Source organism: Pelmatolapia mariae, linkage group LG20 (assembly GCF_036321145.2).
Source record: "Pelmatolapia mariae isolate MD_Pm_ZW linkage group LG20, Pm_UMD_F_2, whole genome shotgun sequence".
NCBI classification, from domain to species: domain Eukaryota; kingdom Metazoa; phylum Chordata; class Actinopteri; order Cichliformes; family Cichlidae; genus Pelmatolapia; species Pelmatolapia mariae.
Genome location: NC_086244.1, coordinates 7486511 through 7502449, shown reverse-complemented (window position 1 = coordinate 7502449; position 15939 = coordinate 7486511). Strand labels below are relative to the sequence as shown.

At 38.2% G+C, this 15939-nt stretch overlaps 3 protein-coding genes across 3 annotated transcripts; 1 reads left to right on the top strand and 2 right to left on the bottom strand.

Moving 5' to 3' along the window:
* Positions 1-247: 247 nt before the first annotated feature.
* taf8 (TAF8 RNA polymerase II, TATA box binding protein (TBP)-associated factor) lies at positions 248-5731 on the top strand. The gene is made up of 8 exons (XM_063465292.1): positions 248-402; positions 2148-2307; positions 2612-2710; positions 2796-2858; positions 2972-3096; positions 3210-3357; positions 3469-3611; positions 5299-5731. The coding sequence occupies exons 1-8, from the start codon at positions 355-357 to the stop codon at positions 5437-5439; spliced, it is 927 nt and encodes a 308-aa protein (XP_063321362.1). The 5' UTR covers positions 248-354; the 3' UTR covers positions 5440-5731.
* A 139-nt stretch (positions 5732-5870) lies between these two features.
* On the bottom strand, positions 5871-9373 carry LOC134619461 (ciliary microtubule-associated protein 3-like). The gene is made up of 5 exons (XM_063465293.1): positions 8969-9373; positions 8214-8312; positions 6466-6599; positions 6269-6386; positions 5871-5977 (listed from the first exon to the last, which is right to left on the bottom strand). Exons 1-5 carry the CDS (start codon positions 9116-9118, stop codon positions 5912-5914), a joined length of 567 nt encoding a protein of 188 aa, XP_063321363.1. The 5' UTR covers positions 9119-9373; the 3' UTR covers positions 5871-5911.
* Positions 9374-9751: 378 nt separating this feature from the next.
* LOC134618564 (V-type proton ATPase subunit S1-like) lies at positions 9752-14963 on the bottom strand. The gene is made up of 10 exons (XM_063464020.1): positions 14826-14963; positions 13897-14017; positions 13127-13201; positions 12838-13031; positions 12705-12742; positions 12480-12565; positions 12157-12383; positions 11990-12025; positions 10669-10906; positions 9752-10560 (listed from the first exon to the last, which is right to left on the bottom strand). The coding sequence occupies exons 1-10, from the start codon at positions 14942-14944 to the stop codon at positions 10351-10353; spliced, it is 1344 nt and encodes a 447-aa protein (XP_063320090.1). The 5' UTR covers positions 14945-14963; the 3' UTR covers positions 9752-10350.
* Between the last annotated feature and the right edge of the window lie 976 nt (positions 14964-15939).

The window sequence follows — 15939 nt, the reverse complement described above, 5'->3', positions numbered from 1 at the left end:
CAGATGAACAGAATCAACTTTTTGGAGTATGACTGAAAAATATATTTTAAAAAGTATCACAAATACCCTTTTCCAAGTACTTATTTTGTATTACAAATAACTAAAAGGCTGCTATATTAATTTTACAGCAGAGGATTTTCACAAATTAGAAGCAAGTTGAAGCAGGTGTAATTCTACAGATGAACATTTGGGGGCGACAGACAAACAACGTGTGTGATACGATCGCCTTCCGCTAGAGTGGCGGAAATAACGTCATACAGTCGTGCCGTGTTTACTAACGGCGGCTAAGCGGTGTTCGGAGAAATACAAATATAAATCTGGTCAAAACAACGAGGAGGTTTCTAATAACTGCAGATGGCGGATCCTGCGGTGGCGTCGGGAGGCCCTCTGAATGCGGGAGCGGTAAGAAATGGTTTTTTGGGTCACGGAGAGGAGGCGGATGTAGCATGTAGAGCCGGATTCACGGTGCTTGGCTAACAGTCAGACTGCACTGAAGTCCTAATTCGATTTAACAACTTTAAATAAATATGATTTAGTCCGGTGAAAGCTTGAAATAGGTTTTTACAGACTATAAGGTGGGTTAACTTTATCTATGTCAGTGCTTACCTTGTCTGAATAAATGTTTGTGTCCTTACAGTGACAGGAAGAGGTACGTTTTACATGTTCTTTAGTCTTAACATATGGGCACATCCTCATCTAAATTACAGCTGTGAACAAATAGAGTCTATACCAATATCACAAACACTACATTTAGGGAGAATGAAGGGTTTAGCAACACTTCTTGTATTTTTCATCGATATTTGGGGTAGACCAACAAACCGTTCGAGCTGTTCGCATCTGTCTGCTAACTACAAGGGATGGCTATTAATAATATTTTAGACAAGGTCAGTTTATTTATATAGCACCTTTATTATTAATAATAAAGTGGCACAACCATTCAGTACGGTTTAGTTTTATTTATATTTATATAGTGCCAATTCACAGCAACACCCCCCTTAAGGCGCTCTATATTATAGACAAAAAACCCTACAATAATACAAAGAAATCCAACAGTCAGACCACCCCTAGGCAGCTTTAATGTTTGTCTGTTTTGTTCGGCCTATAAAGTATAAATCGTGCCTATTTGATCTAAAAATGCTGGCGAAAAAAAAACGAAAATTCAAAAGAATGTTTGATCTTTGTTGATATCCCTGACGTTTACATGAGCTAACCATGCCACTAAGTCTGGATTCAAAATGTTGAGGACAGTCCAGTTTGTTTGTTTGTTGTTTTTTTCCCAATAAATACAGCAGCAGATTTTAAACGTGTTTTCTGTCCACATGGTTGGGGAAGGTTCAGTGAGCATTTGCAGTATGTGTTATCACTTTGACTCAGATCTGTTGCAGCGGTCTCCAGTGTAATCAATAGAGTGAGCATTGCAGTTTGGAGCTGCTTTAGTACCTCAGGGACAATGCAGTTTGCTGCAGTGGCAAAAATTAAATCTCTCAATTACACAAATGTATCTTACAGAAACATGTCCACCATCCTAAGCTCACTAAGAGCTGGATGATGAATTGGAACAATACATTTTAATATTAATATAAAATTAATCATTATAGAATTGATTCAGATAAACAAAATGTCTTTTTAAATCACCCAGAGCCCAAATATTCTCCCACTTTTACCACCAGCACTGGGAATGTTTAATATGTCTGTTCAGTAAGGACTCTTGAGAAATGTTTGTGAAATGTAGAAAATATGACAATTTTGTAGGTTTAACGTCTCCTTGCCACTATATTTGTTAAAAGTCACATTTATTTCTAACATTATAGTAATAGCCCTCATAACCTTAGTGTACGTGCACATTGTTGGCATATTGGTGTGCCCACCAAGCAAAGGGAAAAACATGCACTGTGTGGTAAATTTGCAAGGCTTGGCTCATTACTCTCTGTTTGTTATACTTCAAATTACAAAAGCTAATGTCCATGTGCCCCTTAGCTGTAAGTCAGTTAAAGATTCTGGAACCATGTGTCTGTTTATTTAGCCTTTTAAAGAATCCTTTAGTCCCAAGTGTGTTGTGACTATAGTAAGATGTTTTTCTCATGAAGACAACAGCATATCTATGTATTTCTGTTGTATACCCTTATTCACATTTATTTTATTTCCAGCGTGGAAGTGCTGGTAAAGCAACTTCTAGCCCTGCAGAAAACTACCTCCTGGCACGCCGTCGCACTCTGCAGGTTGTTGTCAGCGCCCTGTTGACTGAGAGTGGCTTCGAGAGTGCAGAGAAGGCAGCTGTGGAAACCCTAACTGAGATGTTGCAGAGCTGTATGTATGATTTTTAAGTGTACACCATCCACTGGGAAAGCTGTAAATCTTTAAGTGCCACTTTTACAATATATATCTGAACACCAGTGCAAGTACACCTCACTTTATTTAACCTACTTAATTTAAGTCTTAAGTCTTAAATAAACACTAACGGGAATAATTTTGGTAGAAGTTGGTGAAAAAAAGCTGAGAAACTGACATAACTGAGCCCCTGTAGACTATTTTCAGAGCAGACGTTTCTTGAATTTGCAGTTGGTTGTTGATTCATGTTTACAGAACTGATTATTTTTGTCTCTGTTTTTAGATATTACTGAAATAGGTCGATGTGCCAAAGCATACTGTGAACACACAGCCAGGAGCGTCCCGACACTGTCAGACACAGTGGTCACGCTTATTGAAATGGGTAAGACCTCCTATAACACATATGGATTAAACGTTGCTAAGAGAACACAATACTGATTCGATATATTCTGTTTGTGTCATTAAAGGTTTCAATGTTGATACTTTGCCTGTATATGCTAAAAGATCACAAAGGATGGTCATAACTGCCCGTAAGTAGGAACTCAGCTCTCCATTATTAGTATTAAAATGAATGACCTAAGACCTTTTGATCCAGTGGTTTTAGATGTGAAAAATGTTTATTTATTTATTTTTTTAATTTCAGCTCCTGTGACAAATGCTCCTGTGACTCCCAAAGCGCTGTCAGCTGGACAGAAGCGCACACATCCAGCCCACATCCCCAGCCACTTCCCAGAATTCCCCGACCCTCACACGTATATCAAAACACCTGTGAGTCAGAACTTTTCCACTTCATTATGGAGATCCCTAGAAAGCTGGATTGTGTATTATAGAAGTACAACTGTACTAAAAATTAAGCCACTTAAGAGTTTTTCTTCCTGTAGACTTTCAGAGAACCCGTGTCAGACTACCAAGTGGTGAGAGAGAAGGCAGCAACTCAGAGGAGAGACGTGGAACGAGCACTCACACGCTTCATTGCCAAGACTGGAGAAACTCAAAGCCTATTCAAAGATGACATCACTACCTTCCCATGTGAGTGATTCTCAGTAAGCTGATCTTTATTTAAAGCCAGATTATGTCTTATGATTACTGAATGAATCATGCTGCATTTTCACGAGTTCTGCTTCCTGTGATTGTCGTCAGTAATCGCAGCGCGGCCGAGCACCATCCCATATCTCAGTGCCCTCCTGCCCTCAGAGCTGGAACTGCAGGCTCTGGAGGAGACGGACTCCTCTGAGCAGGATGACCAGACTGATGGCGAGAACACAGCAGGAAACGCCATTACTGTAAGTCTCCATGGCCAGGACCTGGTGTGCCATATATATATATAGTATATATGGTATAAACTGCATATATAGAAATTGTAAAGCAAATTAATATCTTCTTGGGATATCTCACAAAATCTTGAATCTTTGTTAAATTAAAATTGTATCACACATTAAACTTTTAAGCAACAGAAAAAAAATTGCTGCTGGCAGGCGTACAGAATCATCTGATCTCTAAATTTTTGTGGATTTTCTCTTACTGCTACTGGAGTGACAGAGAAAGATCTGTTGCAGATTAGCCTGAACAAATTTAAGTGAGAATCTGATCTATTTCATTACTGTGATAACAGAATTTCAGGGTCATTTTTTTCAGTATTAAGCTCCATTAGTTGAACAGGGTTATCAGATTTTCAGAGAGAATATTTGTCTCAGTACAGATGCTCAGTACATGTATTCACAAACACGTGCCAGAAGTTTCTCAGAAAACCAGTAGATTTTCTCAGGAACTGAAAGCTACTCAAGCCTTCCATAGACTTTAATAATGGAGCTTTTGTGAACATTTATTTGAGCTAATTTCGAAGTAAGAAGAGGCTTTATGAAACTGAAGTAATTTCAACATAGGGGTTTTGATGTCATAGTGCATTTCCATTTTCTGGTTGAGTTCTGTTGCCATCAAGACGTCACAAAATTTAAAGTAATTGTTTTAAAATAGGAAAGTTTTGTTTATGCTGAATATGTATACTTGAAAGTTGATATCATCCTCATATTTACCCTTTAAATTGGACCTATAATGCTTGTTTATTTTCTACCCTGTCTGTTACAATGGTGGATGCTCATATTAAAGAAGTTTCAAACAAAGATTCAGCACAGGTGACCTGTGAGCCAAAAGCTCAGGCTTTTGGCTCACAGACTCTTGGCTCTGTATGATGGTGAGAGAGATGTGAGAGTGGATATCCTTAACAGAGTACATAGCTCTGGCTGTGAGCACAGAAGCCCCAGCCATCTGCAGTTTGCTTAGGAGGTGCTGCCAAATTTAAGGTGGCTGGATTTTTCTGGGGATTGACTTGCTTGAATTTAGGGGGGCCATACAAAGAGTCCAGTAAAAGATTAATAAGGATTATTTTGAGTGTTGTGCATAACAGCCCCCCTTTAAATGTGAAAATACAGCCAAGGAACAGCTCAGCTTAACAGAGTGACTAGAAATGGGATGAAATAGCTAGCAGCTAAAATATTAAAATAAAGCTAATGCACTTCTGAAGCTAGGAAACGTGCTTCATTCACTTAATACATACTAAAAAAAACAAACAAACAAGTAGTATTTCATGCTCTAGTTACTTATTATTAGTATCCTGGTTAATGCTGGAAATCAAACTTTCATTACTTTACATTGATTTCAAAGAATTCATAATTGTGTAAATGACTTTTAGTGTGTTCATAGGCAAATTTCTATCAATCATTATGTTCAGCTAAACTAATCACATCTAAAATGGCATTTATACATCTGCATGAAGCCCACACCCAGAGGTACATCATAATAGGTTGCATCCAATCCTAACTTAACTCTGATTCAAGTTTTCTATTTACCATGTAGTTATAAGTTGGTATCTATGCCAACAGTTAGCAAGAAGTTTCCCAGAATGCCCTTCAAATATACCACTGCTAATATATCCACTGCTAATATTGATTGTTTTACATTTCCATCATTCAGGATGATCCAGGAGCTGACAAAGAGAATTCCATGCTTCCTCCCAGCGGCGTAGTTCCATCCACCAAGGCTAGTGAGGACAATGTAATCGACAATCCGTACCTCCGGCCGGTCAAGAAACCCAAAGTAAGGAGGAAGAAATGAGACGGGACGAAGCTTAAAGCAACAGACTCATATCTGCTCCAGTCTTTGGTGCTTACAACAGTCCAGTCAGTGATTCCCTGCACAGGGGAAGTGGCCCGGGGTTGAAACCTGCTGCGTGAGCTGAGACCAGCGACTGCTTTGCCTCAGCAGCGGGACCAGTACTGCAGATTGACTTCCACAGAAGATGGCTTTTTTTGTTGTGTTAAGTGTCACTTTTTCAGCAGGAACTCTCTTTGTTTAAAAATCTGTCCTACATTATTTTGTAAGCAACATCTTTATGTAACATACAGGTCACATAGGAATCCTGTCATTTTGTAATTAAAGGAAATTAGGTTTCTTTTAAAAAAGAAAAAAAAAACTTACATGTTGATATTTTGTTTATATTTTAAGGGGAAAGATAAAAAACAAAACAAAAAAAACGTCTTCTTGCTTCGCCAGTGTCACGATAGGTTTCCATGTAAGACCTTCAGGGTTAATAGTACAAACTCAGGTAGGCCACTCTGTTCCTCTGTTTAAGGTACTCCTTTTCACTGGCAAGCTGTGGGAGGAAAAATAAAATATGTATATCACTATTTCTTTGGTGCAGCAACATGTAGTTTTGTACAGGTATAGGTGACGAGCACACCTAATATCACACCAAATTAAAGGCTAACAGGCTTACAGCTAGTGAGTTTATCTGAGTAATCGTGCATAGAATCAGCACATCTAAAGAGAGACAACATTTCTGATACTAGAGAGATATCTGTGGTCTTTATGTATAAACTGGCTGTGCCTTTTAAATTTGTGTAACAGCAAAATTAAGGCCATGAAATTTCTCAACTTCACTCACCTTCACCCTGAGTGACTTCTTGCCTATTTGAGGCAGGCTGGACCAGTCCGGTCTCCCAAAGCACATGGGCCAGCTCACTTTCCTGTTTGTCACTCTGTCGTGGGCATACGTCCCAGGGCTGGGTCACAAAATAACATCTGTCAGCTCAGTTTAGCACCGTAACATTTCAGCCACGTGTCAGTTTCTCTCTGTCTCACCCTGGACTCTTCTCAGATGTACACAGTGTGGTTTTGAACCTCTGTGCTGTTGAGTTGAAAGCTATTTTGCCAGGAGGAGAGACCCTAGAACCACTTTGATCCTGCTGGTACTGCCACGGTGAAGGGGTCACTGCCTGGTGATCAGAAGGATTATAAAGATCTTCATATTAAAAAGCCAGTAGCAGGTTTATACTTGCACAGAAAATGTTTTGACAGCCCCCCTAACATGTACAATACAGTGACTTCTAACTATTTGAGTTCATTTGGTTTTAATTTTACCAGATAGCTGACAGAGTAATGAAGATTTATTGCCAATACCGTAAGCAGACCAGTCATGCTAATGTAAACACAGAGCAAAGGCCCATTAAGAACCAGGAAAAGATTTGCGTAAATTTGTATTACATTTTGATCATTTTCACATCAACAACTTTATATTAAGTGAAGGGCCACTTTTATTCTTTCATACCCCACAACTTTAGCTTGCAGTGTAGCTCTCCTATTTAAAACGGTCTTAAATATTAACTGTGTAAAAAAAGATGAAAATTGCAAGCATAAAATACTTTCATGATAAAATTCCCAGCTTTACAGTATTTTTTTAAGCATGTTTACATCCTGGAGCTCATCTTAATCACTGAACTGGACCTTTGTGTCCTCTCAGTCCTTTTTGAAGCATTTGAAAAAACCCCATAAAACATGGTTTGTCCAACATGTTTATACTTAATTTTAGGTGAGCAAAGTTCTAGTCTTCTGTTAGTCTGTTACTTAACACTAATTACAAAGTATATGTCTTTGAAAAGCACCTGTCATGTCTGTGGATACAAGTTTGCTAATGACAGTTGATAAATTAGTACTCTACTCCCTCATCCTAATTATCAGTGGTATAAAATTTGGATGAAGTCCTCTTATGAGGCCTTGAGCTGGGCATTTTTGCCACCTTGGTGTTTTCATATCAGATGTGATAACTGAGGAGTGGATTTAACTGTAAAGCCACAAACTCATCACCAATTGAACTTAAGCTCTTTTCTGACTCTTAGAATGATCTTATTTTGAAAATTTGACTTAATATTCTGTTCAATATAATCAGAAACTAGCGGGTGTGTTCCCAAAGTTATCAGGAAAGTGTTCATTAAGGATGCAGAGCAAGGTGGCCGAAGGCCAATTTCTATCCAACTGGAAGCCCTTTTCCAGCCACAGAGGTCAGACCTGGAAGCTCCCTCCATCTTTTATACATTCTATAGTCCTAGAATCATTTTTGCCTCCAAAAAACCAATATATTTAAAAAATACAACACCATGATAACAAGTAAAAAACCTTTAAGAAACCGCTGGGCAATATGAAGATGTCCTAAGATAGTCACTTCATGGCAACATGGAAATAAATGTAGAGGTTTGGAGCAAAATGTCGTAATATATCAAAATCTGAACCTTAAAAAAGACTGAACTCATGAAAAGATTTACAAAGAAGAAATCAAGGGAGCAGTAGGGTGGCTTTCTCACAGGCTTCTCTTTTTTTGCAAACCAACTTATGTTTGCAACCACTCCTGCTGGCCTTAGAAATGACACAAATTTCAGACACTTATGCAGTGGAGCTAGTTTCAAGTCCTGGAGACATTGACCACTGTTAATACGGGCTAAGGCTGTAAGTAGACAGTCCAAGTGGAATGACCCTTAGGCTGATATACAGTAAGGCTGTTAATACACTTCTTAATGTGCTCTCAGTAGAACAGGAAACTTCTTTGTGTAACGCACCTTGTTACAAGGCGGAAAGCGCACAGCAGTCCTTGCAGAGAGACTATATCCTTTCTTACTCCCAGGTGTCTTCTGTATGTCATAAAGTATGGTGCCAAACTGTGATAGAAATGGAAAGTTTATTAATGGAAAACACAAGAGAGAGGTAAAGAGGAGAGTGCAGGCAAGGTGGAGCAGGTTGATTTGTAACAGAAGGGAAGCAGCAAAGTTGAAAGGGCAGGTTTACAACGTGGTAGTGAGACCTGCTACAATATGCGGTTTGGAGAAGCTGGAAACAAAGTTAAAAGGGGCAAGGCTGAGGTGAGACAGAGGATGTTGAATGTGAAGCACAAGACAGGAGAAAAACAGGAAGACCACAGAGCAGCTTCATGAATGTAGTAAAGGAGGATATGAGGAGGGTTGGTGTGACAGAAGAGGATATTAATATTGGGTCAGATGGATACTTAAAGGGTGCAGCCGTTAAAGGAAGAGGAAGCAGATGTTAATGAGGCAAACTACCAACAAACATTTAGAAGCACTACTTTATAAAACAAGTATGTAAATAATTATTCTGAATACACCATTCATTCACCAAAAGTCAGCCGCAGCTGGCCTGCATCTGGATGCACTTACTGTAGCTGACTTATTTTGAAGCATCACCTAAATTAGCTTTAACGGTCACGTGGACATAAAAACTGCATGCATAGAAAGAAAGGGGAAAAATATGTAAAACAACTTGTGAAAGTACCCCTTAACTCTTTCTCTCACACACAAACCTCGTGGTTGTCATAGCTTCCCGGGCCGACATGTGGCGGTCCCTGTTGTGACATTTGGTTCCCCAGCCGGTCTGGCGCGTAATGGAGAGGAAACAGCCTCCTCTCCAGTGAGCTCCCAAAACACACTCTCTGAGCAGGAGCGGTCAGCATCGTTGAAGCAAACGTTTGGTAACGTAACGAAAACCCAAGTAGGAGGAAAAATACTGCTAGCTACTTTCTAGCTGTCCAACACCTGTGACCGTCGTAGTGTTTTTGCTTGCTGTAACTATGGCAACCGAGCAGCATATCCTGTTCAACGCTGATTGGTAAACTTTATTAAAGCTCCCACATTTCGATAGACTTGAATTTACATTATGCGTGGCGGATAGCTTGTATTTATGCTTGATCAAGAGTTGGGAAAACTGCACTCAGTTGATACAAAGGATTTTTTCATCCCAGCGATTTATGCAAAACATTGAACCTCTCGAGTTTTATGAATTTGCATATCTAAATTTCAAGACGCTTCCCCACTTAAGTAGCGATGCCCGTCCTGTCGAACAGAAACATCCGCTTTACCCTACATTTAGTTTGCAGGTATCTTTCAGCCTATATATGACCTCAAAATAATGAAATAAAACAACTGCAACTGAGGGGCCCACAACTTCAGAATTACTTAGGAATTTATAGATTTATTTGCAACTAAACAAAGCATATTGCACTTCATTGCAAATGCACGTCAATATTTTTTGAAAACAAGGCACTGTTATTAAAATAGCTGATAACCCAGAAGCAAAGGGTAAACCTTAAAAGCAAATGAAGTCCTTTTATACAAATAAATTACTTGCCAAGAAAACATTGGTGTTGCCAGTGTTGCCATTTAAGTCATGACGAGTGGCAACAGAACCGAATCCAAGGTATGTTATTGGGAAAAACAGCAGCACTACACAACACATCACAAATGATCATTTATATACACAGGCACTTCTTTCATTAACAGTAGTTTTTAAATTACAGTTAGGCTGGGGAAATAAAAAAAAAATATATTAAGAACTGAGGTCTGAAACGGTCCTACAGCATTCAGCGATCACATTCGTGTTGGCAAGGAAGTCATTCCATGATATGTGTGCAAATTATTTTAGTAAAAATACTAGCTGTATCTGGCACACGCTCTAAAATAATACTCATAAAAAATACACTCTGGAACCTGTAAAATATGGCAATATGATGTGGAATGTGCCAAAATAACTGTGGAAGGACTCAAAAGAAACATACATTAAAGAAAAAGACCCAAAAACACAAAAGCTAGAAGGCAAAGGGATACTTTCTTTGATCAACAAAGGGGCACTCAAAAACTGAGGAGTGGATGTTCTTACTTTTTTTTTTTTTTTTTGGAAAAAAGTTATTTACTCTGACTGAGGCACTGAAATTGATGGGCCTTTGGGGTCATCGAACCGATCCATGGTGTTAATCTGCATGATCATGTGCAGACCGTACACTAAAATTAGCAGCGTAAGGAGCACAGTCACCAGTCCCATCCAAATTGCTGGGGTGAAGAAGGTTGCACAGTCACTGGCGTAGGAGAAGTTTGTGCTGGACAACCCAAAGCCCTGAATCTGTATAAAAAAACAGAAAACAATTATTTAAGAAACCCTTCATCAACACACCTCTTCATGCATTGGTGTTTGACTTTAAAATTAGCAAATGCGGCACTATATTTGTACCTGGAAGTTGATAAAATTTAGCTTCCATTCAGATGAATTTCCCTCTGTTATGTTTTTGCTGAGCAGGGCATCTCCGAAGGTGGCAACTGACTGGCAATGAAAGGAATACTCTGCGGGAGCATTGATGTCACGGCTCGCGATGTAAGATGCATGAAGGTTAGCGTGCTGCAGTTCAACTGCATCCAGGGAGAACCATTCTCGTGCAGAGACAGAATAGAAACGCTTGCTCATTGAAAAACTGGAGATCAGCAAGAGAAGAATGGTCAGAATGCGTATCAGTGTAAAAAGCACAATCACTGTTTAACTATTCTTTCCAAACTAGTTGTTCTAAACTCTTACATATCCGTGAAGGATTTTAAAATAAACTGATGCTAGCAGTGATATTAAAAATATATATTTTTTAAAATTCTGAAACATTAAATATTACATGGAAATAATATCTCTACTGCAGAGATTGAGAAAGTTATTTTTGACTTTTTAGAAAACAAGAAAACTGTTTTTGAAAAAGAGAACTGTCTTCAAATGGAAGCCGTGATTTCAGGAATTTCAACAAAATACTTCATTTTTTGAAATGCATTCTTACTAAGAATTAAACAGGAAGATCCCATTTATTCACTTAAACATAAACCCACATTAATTTAGCAAACCTATTTATAAAAATGCCTCAAGATGATCATTTTATGAACTCTGTTGTGTGATAAGAAAGCTGTAAAAACATCAAATTGCTTAATACTTGCACAAAGGCTTGGCCTCCTAGTTGTGTAAGTTTCTATGTTGAAACTAGACAGAAAATAGTCCTTGAGCTAAAATGTCCATAGTGACAACCCCCACTGCTCACTGCTTCCAAGATGTGTGCAAAATAAAAATAAAAATAACTAAAATGCATCAGCTACAAACAAAGTGAACCAAACGAGCTGTTGACTCCAAGATTTTAAATGTCAGGTAAATGTCATTTTGTGTTTCAATTGTAGAACAAAGTGATCTCTTAGAGAAAGCAAAGCAACAGAATGCCTCATTCATGCCAGCCCTGTGCTGCACCCATTAGTACACACTGTCACTCACAAACTTCTTTTTAAATTGGGTGTGGGCAGAAGCAGCAGCGGCTCAGCTGGATTTAAAGCCACACACACTGAAAGAACCGGTTTGGAAAAGCAGGGGTGTAGAGCGTGATATTTAAACAGTAAATACAAATACATAAAAACACTATTGCTGTGGTACATTAAGCACAAAATTGAAAAGCACATGCTGGGGACACGTAAGAGTTATTAACTAATTGAAAAGGTACAATTTTGAATCTTTAATAAGCAACTTTTTGCCTTACCTTAATGTAAAGCCTGATTGGTAAGTAAGAACAAGCCTGAAATGAGAAAAAACAAACAAACATGCAACTGATTATTTCTCTTTAAATAACAAAAAAACAAAAACAAAAAACCGTAAACTCATCACAGGCTGGATATTGCTTTGGGAAATAATGAAAGGCCACTTTACCGTGAGGTACTACCATTACACAGTGATCCAACCAAGGAAGGTGTTTCCTGAGCAAGGTCGGTCCATGGTAAGTTCGGACCCAGGCTGACATTGAGATTTTGAGCCCACAGCATTATGCAGGGACCACCAGATACATTAAACATGATGGGAGGCTTAACTTCAGAAACAGCTGCTTGTAGCAAGGACCGACCCACTGGCTGATCAGAAATTGGGGTTTCTGAAATCACCTGCAAAGTTATCAAAATGCTGTTCATTCTCAAAAATACCCAAACATTGAGAATGTGTTATAATGTGGCACGTTTTGACTAATTTTAAAAACATACTCGTGATGGCTGGAATCCCGTGTATATTGCAGTGTATGGGATGTTTTTTGCTTTCATTGAACTCAGAACTTTTCCAATAATCTCATCTGTTGACAGCAAAATGCATTCAAATTATACACAAATCAAAATATAACATATAATGCTGATTACAATTATACACATTTGTAATTGTAAATGTCATATGCAATTATAAATGTTTTTAAACCTCAACGCTTAAAAACATACCATTCTCATGTAGGACTTCCTTGCATGACTTCTGTAAGCTACAAAACAATTTAAAAATAATACACTTTAAGTATTAATTAAAAACAGATAACTGATTATTCAATATAATTTTGAACAACAAAAAAAATCGCACCTGCTACAATAAGGAAGATTGATGAGCAGGAGGTTGCTGGCAGACGTTTTGATAGTCAGATGTGAGAGAGTGTCTGCATCGACGAGCACAGGCGAAACACCGAGCTTCTCCTGCAGCAGAGCTGCCATGTTAAAGGAACCAGACCACTCCAAGGAGGGCAGTGTCACTTTTGATGCAGAAGTCTGCATTGCATCCTGAAAAGGATCAAGTGGGCAGAATTATAAGTCTCTGTTAGTCTAGGGAAAAACTATATTAATTTTGGACTAACATATAGGCTATAAAAACATACCTCAATGTTTTTAAATGCACTGTCCTCCTTATTCCCAAATACGCCACCAAAGACTGTGAAGTCATCTTTGCTTAACTAAATACAAACAAGGAAAAAAAAAGTTTCTTGAATTCAGGAAGACTTAAACAACAAAAACATTTATCGGTCCCATTAACCCACGAGCAATTAATTTATTTTAGCAGCTAAATTGAATGAACGCCATTCATAATCAGACATTATTTTAAAGAAATTCTTTTTTAATGGCTCAGTTTGTATTTAACATACTTAAAAAAATACAAAATGACAGTATGCTAGTGTGCCAAAATATGAGTGAACTGGCGGCTCCACAATACCTCAATTGACAACAAACTGTAATGAAATCATTGTCGCGTTCATGCTTTTCACGCAAAGGAATATCTTGTTTGTGTTTGTGTAGTTGATTAAAAGTTATAGAGGATTTACAATGACAATTTCATGACGATTACAATCACGATTAAAAATATCACATGGGAAAATATAAATATATGGCTCAGTCACAACACTGAGTGTTCACCACCACCACAAAAAAAGACCCAATGTATCACAGAGGAACTGAGAAATGGGAAGTGATGCCAAAACTCACTGTCACACCACACTGTTGCAGTGTCACATGGGAATGCAGTACAACTACCCCATTTTGCACAACTTGCATATAAAAGGACTAGCTTTCAAATCAACAAATGGTGAACAATTTAGTGACATAAACATATCCATTACAGAGCCAGAATCTAGTTTATGTGTCAGGTACTGACCTTGTCCTGCAAGAACAGCAGCACAGTGTGGGAGCCAGAGCTGAAGGCAGAGGTGAGGTAGGCACTCAGCTGCTCATAAGATGCTATATGACCAGCTGCAGGTGAGGCCAGTGGTGGCAAGCTAAACATAAAGAAAAAAATAAAGATGAATTGTGATATTAAGTGGTTCAGCTGCATTGACACATTTTTTGAAAATGCTGAAAATCCCAGCGGCTTTTATTATGAAGCACAGTACTTCATTTTTAAAAGAGACCCATTAGTCAATCAAATGAATCCTCTGAATAGGCCCCAACAAAACTGTGTTTCCTGTAAAGCTGGCATAACATTATACACATATAAGAAATGTCTAAATAACAACAACAACAACAAAAATAAAAATAAGGAATCGGATATTCATCCTATCATCAAAGAAAACTATTTTGATATATCAGCCTTGCTTTGTCCTCCTGCTTAACACACCACCTCATACAGTAGTATACTTCCACATTTTAAATTCCTGTGTGCATCATCCTAAGGAAGTGTAGTACCCTTGCAAAACTCACTGTCTGTAGTGTAAATGTGTTTGATCTTACAGCTTACTTTGCTTTTTCGCAGATGAAGATCAACAACATCAGCATAAACATATCTACTAGCGCTAAAGAGCGTCAGGTTAGGGGGTTAAATCAGGGAGACTCGTTACTTCTGTGGATTATTTCAAAATTAAGAAATAAAAGGATGGCCATTATGAACAAATTGTAACAAAACGCACAAGCAAATCTCTACAATTTATGTGTAAATACTCCTCTAGATATTTAGCATCTAGACTTTAAACGACTGGTGTTTGCTAGGTTGGGCAGCAAAGTTAGCATTAGCGTTAGCATACAAGATAACTTTGCCGGTAGTTAAAGTGAGTTCTGCCTAATGAATAAGTAAGAAAAACTAAATATTACCGTTCACTGGACCACATAAGAAAAGGCACTTGAGACGTGGCGCTCCCCAAGGCGAAAAAAGGGGCGAAAAGTAGAATATAAACACCCATTAACCGAGTGCAGCTCCTCGAACCTGCCATTTTCGTTTAGACTTTTCCGTAGCTCTATGCTCACGTGACCCACACCACCTGACAGTCATATGCTGAAGAGATGACTTCCTGCTTATTTCATTCAGCCCGAACAGCCCGCAGCAGCTGCTGACACCAATGACACACTACAACTTTGCTCTCGGCGAGAACAGTTTAACATTTCCAGGAGAGAAACCGCTACAGTACCATCAGCACATTGCTTAGCAGAACAACTGATTCTTTAAAGTATGGTGTGCGTGTGTTTGTGTGTGCATGTGTGTGTGTGCGTTTAAACAAAGAGTCTTCCATTATTACTTCATTTATATCCATATTTTCTTTTTTTCACTTTCACTTAGGGTGTAGCCTAATTGTCCAAGAAACTCTTAAGCGTTTAAGAGTTAAAGTGTTAAATTCCCTCTTTGTTTCATGTCCTAACAATTACAAATAAGTAATTAATAAATAGATAAATAAATCAGTCTAAACATTTCTTTAATTGAAAAGCCACTCCTCAAAAAAATACAAATAAAAAACAACAACAATCAAACAACCCTCTATGAGCAAACACTTGGTGCCAATGGGAAGGAAAAACTCCCTTTAAACAGGAAGAAATCTCCAACAGAACCAGGCTCAGAGAGGGGCAGCCGTGTGCTGCAATGGGTTGCATTGCAAGATTCATTGTGAAAGAGAGCCAGAGATGTATAGTTACTAATAATTAAATAAACAGTAGCCTAATAACAGTTATGTTAATGCTGTAGTTACTTATCATTTTACCTGTCCCAAAAAGCATAATTATGCTAACATCTTACTGCTGAACTCCTATGTGATATTGTCAAATGTAAGGCATATATAAACCTCAACATAACGGTAACATAAAAAGGATAATATATGAATCATTCAGTGATCATGACTGCATAATTAACTCTGTATAACAAATACTTTTACTTTAGCTACTTGGGACTGTTGGTAGCGTTTCACAGCCAAAACAAATACTTAAATAGGAATGTGAC

What these genes read in the sequence shown, in the direction of transcription:
- taf8 (XM_063465292.1), top strand. Translation starts at nt 355, where the DNA reads ATGGCGGATCCTGCGGTGGCGTCGGGAGGCCCTCTGAATGCGGGAGCG. An exon ending in GCCCTCTGAATGCGGGAGCG is followed by an intron (nt 403 to 2,147) that starts GTAAGAAATGGT and finishes TTTTATTTCCAG; the next exon opens with CGTGGAAGTGCTGGTAAAGC. An exon ending in AAGGATGGTCATAACTGCCC is followed by an intron (nt 2,859 to 2,971) that starts GTAAGTAGGAAC and finishes TTTTAATTTCAG; the next exon opens with CTCCTGTGACAAATGCTCCT.
- LOC134618564 (XM_063464020.1), bottom strand. Translation starts at nt 14,944, where the DNA reads ATGGCAGGTTCGAGGAGCTGCACTCGGTTAATGGGTGTTTATATTCTA. An exon ending in TGCTGTTCTTGCAGGACAAG is followed by an intron (nt 13,202 to 13,896) that starts GTCAGTACCTGA and finishes GTTTGTATTTAG; the next exon opens with TTAAGCAAAGATGACTTCAC. An exon ending in GGAAGTCCTACATGAGAATG is followed by an intron (nt 12,566 to 12,704) that starts GTATGTTTTTAA and finishes TGCTGTCAACAG; the next exon opens with ATGAGATTATTGGAAAAGTT.
- LOC134619461 (XM_063465293.1), bottom strand. Translation starts at nt 9,118, where the DNA reads ATGCTGACCGCTCCTGCTCAGAGAGTGTGTTTTGGGAGCTCACTGGAG. An exon ending in GAAGCTATGACAACCACGAG is followed by an intron (nt 8,313 to 8,968) that starts GTTTGTGTGTGA and finishes TTTCTATCACAG; the next exon opens with TTTGGCACCATACTTTATGA. An exon ending in ACATCTGAGAAGAGTCCAGG is followed by an intron (nt 6,387 to 6,465) that starts GTGAGACAGAGA and finishes TTTGTGACCCAG; the next exon opens with CCCTGGGACGTATGCCCACG.